This window comes from Benincasa hispida, chromosome 11 (assembly GCF_009727055.1).
Source record: "Benincasa hispida cultivar B227 chromosome 11, ASM972705v1, whole genome shotgun sequence".
Lineage (NCBI taxonomy): Eukaryota > Viridiplantae > Streptophyta > Magnoliopsida > Cucurbitales > Cucurbitaceae > Benincasa > Benincasa hispida.
In genome coordinates, this window is record NC_052359.1 from 7,375,207 (window position 1) to 7,382,870 (window position 7,664).

A 7,664-nucleotide genomic window follows, 5' to 3' on the forward strand; every position below is an offset into this window, starting at 1 on the left:
GAACTTGCCACCAACCAAAGTTGATCCTTCCATCAAATTTCTCCACATCAAACTTTAATGAACCCATAAAGCTTGACATATTTGCGTCCTAGCAAGACAACAAATAGCGAACAACCAACACTATTCACTATACCGCAACCTGTTTCAAGAATTATTTTCTGATATGGAAGATCAAACAATGTTGCAACCACAAAGCATACTCAGAAATTCAAGAAATTACAAACCTGATGCTTTGATACCACTTGTTGGAAAAAAACCTCCCACTTCTACCTCAGAAAATAAGCAGAAAATAACAAAAAAAAATTAAAAGAAAACAATAAATCCCAAAAACACAAGAATTTACGTGAAAAACTTCTCAATTGGAGAAAAAACACGAACCAGAAAAATTTACCATGTGACAAATTGCTATAATCACACAACCTCTCCCCGACCCCAATTACAGAAATCAATCTTCAAAGTTTTCGTTTACTCACACCCTTTTTCTTTTCCCCACTCTCAGAAGTAGAAAATGCAATTACACATTATTGATTTTGTATTTTGAGAGAAAAATCAAAATCAGTTGAGTACTATTTAATGCTCCATCCACCGTTGATTTGCAAGGAATGAAGAAAATGGTGCTGAAACAATTTTTTGTATACATAAAACATAACCCATATGGCTGAATGACTATTGACCTACTCTTTATCATCTATTTTCCTCTTTTATATTTTTGGATACAGTAAAATGGGTTGACAAAGGCAAACAATTAATAAACTAGACTTTACAAAAAGAATGAAAGAAGAAGAAGAATCATGACAAGATCCACATGAAAGCTGCAGACCAAAGAGCGAGAGAGAGAGCAGCAGCCAAATAGGTCCAAAGCATAATAACAGAGCATTCCTCTTGACCCACACCGAACAACTGAGTCATTGTGCCAATGGACATGGCCGGCGGCGTGGTGTATTGAACCATCAACAAGAAATGGTAAAGAGGATCCGGCGCTAAGAACCCTACTGCGTTGGCCGCTTTCACTACCAAAATTCCAATTGCAGGCAACGCAAAGTATCGAACTGCAATCACTCCAATGATCGTGCTTGCCTTCACCTTTGACGACCGCAACCCTTGAATCAGATTGCCGCCTAATATCAAAGTGGTGCAAGGAATCGTCCCATTTCTGAACATAAATAATATATAAATCAAAAACCCTTTTTGCTAATGAAAACAATAAAACAGAGCATATATATATATATACACATACCCCAGTAGTTGAACAGAGTCTTGGATTACTCTAAAGGGAGCATTGTCCCCAACTACGAGATTTCTGAGCCATGTCACCGCTCCAAAAATGAACCCCACAATCTAATCATATAATCATAATCATAAATAATTGATAATATTAATTTGTTGTATAACAATAAAAACAGGGGATTCTTGTTTATTATTTGCTTACAGCTCCTAATGATGGAGGGGCCATCAATTCTTCAACAATGCTGTGCATAAACTCTAGTGTTTTAGCCCAAATGGAGGATGATTCCCGTTTCTCTAAGCTGCCCACTGCTTCTTGGGATTCAACCTGCAAGTAAAGTCAAATGAGTTACCCCACGTGTTGATTTTATTAGGAATGCAACCAAAGTCCCACGTTAGTAAAGTAAAAAGATGATTATAGGTATATAAGTGAGAACAACTGATATTTGGAGGGATGTTGTCCCCATCAAGTGTAATTATGAAAGACCTCGTTTCAAAACCATTTCGTCTTTTGTTCTTAGTTAAGCACGAAGCAATGGAAAAGGTGTTTGTAGGCTTTAGTAAACACTATTAAACTTGCATATCGATCGAATAACTAAATTTTCTCATTTTTTATACTTCCCACATTTACTATGGAACTTTATTTTCCCTGTATTTCTACTTTTTCACATTTATCAAATAACTCCATCTTACTTTCTTAATTTACTTTTCACGATTATCAAAAAACTCAATCTTACCGTTCTATATCTCAAGCACAAAGTTACTAACTCCAATGCATTAACTTCAAACTTAATAGTTCTAACTCCCGAATGGTTATCAAACAGGACCGAAATAATTACCTGTTCCAGCAGGTTGTTGGTGGTTGATGAGACAGAAACAGGAAGAAGTTGGTCTTGTTCCCCAGTTTGTTTATTCAGAAGATGAGCTTGCAAGTTCCCATTGGAGGTGTGGTTGGGTGATTTCAACTTCTCCTCTGATGCTTCTTCAACTTCAAGTGCTTTCAATCTCAAGGAGGAGGTTTTCACTAGCTGGTAAGTATAAGTCCATAGGTAAAACCCACCTAGCTGAAAGTTCACCAAACATACATATTATAAGAAACAAAAGAAAATTGGTATGTTACTTGCTACTTTAATACCATGTTAAATTGATAAGTTACTTACCGCCATGGAAAAGGAAGCATAAGAGAGTCCGAGAGAAGTACAGGTGTCGCGGTCGCCAAAAGGGCTACCGTCCTCATCACAGATGGCAGGGATGATGATGAGAAGAAGGTTTCCCAAGTTCCCTAAATTCATTAACATGATATCAATGAATTATTTGACTAGAAAGAACAAAAATGAAGAAAAACAAGAAGAAAGAAACCAACCAGAAGAAGAGGCTGCAATGACAAGGCCTTCAAGATATGGCTTGGGTTTCAATATTTTAACAACTATCCATCCCAAAATTCCTCCAAATAGAAAGGTAAGGCCAATGTTCACTGGCATGAACCACCTATATTTATATATAAATAATAATTAATAATTCCATTTTAATTTCCACAAAATGAGAAATGACACAAATGAAATTAAATTAAATTACCATGAAACAATGTCTTGAAAGGTGACTGTTTTGGCCAAATTTGCAAACATGAGACAAGGAGTGAAAACAGTAAACACAATCTGCCAAAAAATTAAAAATAAAAATCAGGATTAAAGTAAGTAATATTATGAGAAGTGAGAAAAAAAAAGAAAAGAAAATACCTTGTTGAGAGAGGTTCGAGCTTGAGCAGGAAGAAGATTGCAGTAATCAGTGGCCAAAAAGGCTCCGAGTAAACAAATGAGGAGGACTTGTAAATTGGGCATTAATGCCACCTCCAGTAGTGACAACAAACCCATCAATTCAATTTGAATTTGGGACGATCTTTTTCTCTGTGTTCCAAAATTTCAATACACAATTGCTAAACATTCATATTTCCTAAACATAATTAATTAGCTCCAGCTTTAGATCTAATTTTTCCTTCTTATTATTATTTTTTTTAATAAAAAAGAAGCTGGGAATTGAAATCAATTTTTAGATCTGAAATGATGGGCCTAATTTTCCAAAAGGACAAGGAAGGGCACTGCCGCTCCAACTGCATTTCCACTTTATTATATATTTGTTTTATTTACTTACCATTTTTAAAAGAAAAATATTTAGATGTATTTTGCTAGACATCATATTAAATTGTTATATCATAATATGACATGTGACAAATTATTTTTATTTATTTTTTGAAATATTTTAGTTTTTTTTGTGTGATTAATTGGAAGAAAAAGTATGGAGATGGGTGCATTCCAGTATTACCCTTTCTAAAATTTCTACCCAATAATTTGAAATTTGACAAATTTTAATTATATATATATATATATATATATTATTAAAAAAGTAAAGTTCTATGTGATTCTGAAAACAAATTCTAGAACCAATAAAAGAAAAACTTTGGTTAAATTTTCATTAAGGTTTTATGATTTTTTCCATTTTGGCCCCAAACTTTCTAGTTATATACAAAATTCTAAAATATTTTTATAGGCCACGAACTTAATTTTAAGACTAGCAATGTTGGTCCTTATCTCTATTATACTTTTTATAATAAAAAATGATGTAACTTTGAGTAAAACATATAATTAGGAGGTAAACAGAATTGGTTAAAACAAAAATTGACCAGGCAGCCAAATAAATGGCCTAATTTATAAAGTTTAGAGATTAGAACATAAAAGTAAAATAGGCAAACGTTGAGAAAAAATTTAAAAAAAAAAAAAAAAAAAAATCTTGAGATTTAAACGAGAAAAAAAATGGTATTTATAAGACACTTATTTATTTAACAAATAGAGAAGAACAAGGCATCAAAAAAAAGAAAACAAAAACATGATTATCTATTCACAAAAGATGCAATTTTTCTTGATCACAGCCAATATGCGTTGTTAATATAGAAAATTCTTTGATCTAAAAAGAAGAAATTTCTGTGGAGGCCACAAGGGAGAAGAATAAAAGGATCACCAAAAGGTAGAGATAAAAAAAATGTTCTGTTCTTCAATAATTTTTTTGCCAAAAACAAAAAAGAGTTGTGTAATTAAAATTCCCCAGAAAAAAATCTGTTCAAAATAAAACATTCTACAATAAATTGGACTAGTGCACAAATTAATAACTTTACTAAAATTCATAATCTTTTTGATAAAAAAAAAAATTAATGTTGCTTTTCTCTATAATTTTATCAAATATTTTTTTATCGTATTTATGCTTTATATATAGTTGGAGATATTCCTTTAATAATATTTGGAGTCATGGTTAAAATTAACCAGAAATGTAGAGCATCATTAAATTTGATCAAACATAAGAAATTTAGAGTGAAAATTGGTTTTATTATTTTTGTTTCGAAAGAAAAAAGAAAAAGAAAAAGAAAAAGCAGAATTGAGGGAGAGAAAAAGATGAAGAACAAGAGGTTACGTAAGTGTTATGGATTGGCAGAAGAGAATGCCAGAAATTAAACATTTCTCATTCCTTCTTCTTCTTCCACACCCACATAATTTCTTCTCTCTTTCAATTTTAATTATTTATTTTATTCATTATATATATTATCTGAACCAGAACCAAAATTCAAAAACTTTAAAATTTAGAAAAAAAAAATAGAAAATATGAAATGAGATATATAGCGAAGAAGGTGCAAACCTGAGTTTGTGTGGTGGCGTCGGAAGAAGCTTGCAGTCGCAGCGATGGATCCGGAGGAGACGAACAGGGAAAGAAATAATAATAATAATAATAATAATAATATTCAGAAATTGTATATAATTATATAATGGTTATTAAAGCTAGCAACCAGCGGCGTTAATTAATTAGTTAACATATATAGAGAGAGGGATAGAGAGGACTAGAAAGGTGTTTGGAGGATGAGTGAAAAATGGAAATTGTGTATTTATAGACATAAATTGTGGTGACGTAATAATTCTGTGGCTTGTGGCGGCTAACCAAAACTGTTTTTTTAATTTTAATTTTTATTATTATTTATGCTTTGTAAGTTGTTGTAACTCAGAATTCCTTGGAGGCCAGGCCACTGCCAGAAATTTCTTAGCAATGCAAACAGCAGTTCAAATTGGAATTGATGTGTTCTTTTTATTGTTATTCCGATAAGGCCCAACTAAAGTTGATGTACATATATAAACCTAACATAAATATTTTAATTTTATTCTTGATGTTGTAGCTTACATACCTAAGTATTGTTTTAAAGAAAAAAGAAAAAAGAATTTGAGGTATGGTACGAATTACACCTATTTTTATCATATGGTACTTTTTTTAGTAATTAAATTATTATATATTTTTTTTACTATGTAAAAAGGGAGCTTTGAATTTACCTAATCATTGATGCTTATAAAACATACACATGATGTCTACGCACTCACACATCATCTGTGCCAATCCATCTATCCCGCTTCTCTCTTTTTCTTTTTTTTTTTCTCTATATATAAAAATATTTATGTCAAAGCCCAACAATATTCAACTGAAAAAACATGTGAACACGTAGACTAAAACGATAATTAATGGATTGGATTGAATGACGTTTTAAATTCAACCAATCCAACTTAATCATTCGATCTTTAACCCAAATTATTCTTATTAAAAAATGAATTCAATCAAACTAGGAAACATTTAGATTTGGTTGGTTCAGACTAATCAAGTTATCTATTTAAATATTTTCTTTAAAAATAATTAAAAATGTTAATACATAAAAATTTTATTTAATAATTTTATATATTGAATTAAATTAATAACTCGATTTCAATTTATATAATGATTTTTTTCCAAATGGCTAAAAAACTATTTTTAGGAGTTTTTAAAAAATAAATTATTTAAACAATAATGAAATTAAATAAATGAAATTTTTCATAAATAGAAAAAACGTTAAACTATTTATAGAAATAACAAAAAAATTTGATAGATATTGATAGACTTCTATCCGCGTATATCATATAGTATCAATGATAGATTTCTATCGGTTTTTATCACTTCTATCAATCTCTATCAATGTTTATAAAAAAAAGATTAAATTTTGCTATTTTGTGTAACTAGTTTTCTTTATTTTTCTATTTTTAAAAATTTTCTTAAAAAAACTAAAAATAAATATATGTATATATAATTATATCACGAGTATAAAAATATAAATTTTAAAGTTATATTAAGTTCTTTTTGGGTTATTTTAGATGAACCTATAAACCAACCTAACCTATCAAACTTTCATTTATTTGAACCCAAACCAACACAAAATAAATGGATAATCCAACTCAAATTGCAAGATTGGATTAAGTTGATCGATTTTTTTAGATCGTCGAATTTTTTGAACACTCCTGTCCCATAATGATGTTGGATCTCATACTTATTTTGGTAGTCTTTAATTCCATTTTAAGGAGGGTTTTATTCATTAAAATCACTATTAAAAACTTTCCAATAATAAAAAAATATATATTTTGAGAATTTTATTAACAAATATAAATAATTTAAACTACTCTTTAAAACAACTCTTTTTTTAAACAACTCTTTCCCGAGTACTAAAACCATATCGTAGAAAATACGTCCATCAACTAAGAAAAAAGTTCAAGAAAGTTTTAATTCCAAGTATTCTAAAACGAGTGTACGATTTTAGTTTCAAGTCATTCCCATTAAAAATACTTTAATAACTTTATTTTAACTTTTAAAGATAATATAATATTGAATAAATGTAACATAAGTAGTAGGAATACTTTTCTTAATCATATTGAGATAGGTAATTTTATATGTAGTAAATGGTAAATTTTAATGAAGAAACGTTTAGTTTGTGAATTAAAGTGGGTGTCCATTCAAACTCGGCCAATTGTTGGAATATAATATTCTGTAATCATATACATGACATAAAAAGAGGAATAACTTTTCTCGTGTTTCCTTTTCTACACTTTTTACATTTTTTAAAGTTAAAAGTTTTTTTTTTTAATTTATTAAAGAAATATGATTTTATGTTTCATTAAATTACTATTTTATATTGAATCAATAAGATAAGTTTTAAACTGAAACAAGGCTGAAGATACTTTATCTTTATCCATGCATATAGAACTGCCTGCGAAATCCAACTGGATATTCTTCTCATCTTGACTTTGAAAATGATATTTTAAATTAGGGATGTTTAAAAAATTTGATGGCCTGAAAAAATCAATCAATTCAATCCAATCAATGTAGTTTGGATTGGATTATCAACTCTTTTGAGTTAGATTGGGTTCAAATAAACGAAAATTTTATAAGTTGGGTTGATTCACGAGTTCACCTAATATAACTCAAACCAACTCGAACCAACACGAATTTATTATTAATATTAATTTTTTTTTTTACTTATAATATAATTATTTATACATATATTAATTTTATTTAATTCTAATTATTTTTTAATAATTTTATTCTCCAACAAC

The 7,664-nt window shown here is 29.4% G+C and overlaps 1 protein-coding gene across 1 annotated transcript; it reads right to left on the reverse strand.

Annotated features, from left to right (window-relative positions):
• Positions 1-338: 338 nt before the first annotated feature.
• On the reverse strand, positions 339-5,128 carry LOC120091915 (protein PIN-LIKES 7-like). Its single transcript, XM_039050084.1, has 9 exons — positions 4,906-5,128; positions 2,961-3,128; positions 2,800-2,879; positions 2,588-2,712; positions 2,385-2,506; positions 2,064-2,288; positions 1,430-1,552; positions 1,238-1,338; positions 339-1,153 (listed from the first exon to the last, which is right to left on the reverse strand). The coding sequence occupies exons 2-9, from the start codon at positions 3,093-3,095 to the stop codon at positions 790-792; spliced, it is 1,275 nt and encodes a 424-aa protein (XP_038906012.1). The 5' UTR covers positions 3,096-3,128; positions 4,906-5,128; the 3' UTR covers positions 339-789.
• Positions 5,129-7,664: the final 2,536 nt, after the last annotated feature.

Excerpts from the sequence above, each read along its gene's own strand:
- LOC120091915 (XM_039050084.1), bottom strand. The coding sequence starts at position 3,095 with ATGGGTTTGTTGTCACTACTGGAGGTGGCATTAATGCCCAATTTACAA. Across the intron at positions 2,713-2,799 it reads TTTCAAGACATTGTTTCATG|GTGGTTCATGCCAGTGAACA; the intron begins GTAATTTAATTT and ends ATATAAATATAG. Across the intron at positions 2,289-2,384 it reads ATGCTTCCTTTTCCATGGCG|CTAGGTGGGTTTTACCTATG; the intron begins GTAAGTAACTTA and ends GTGAACTTTCAG.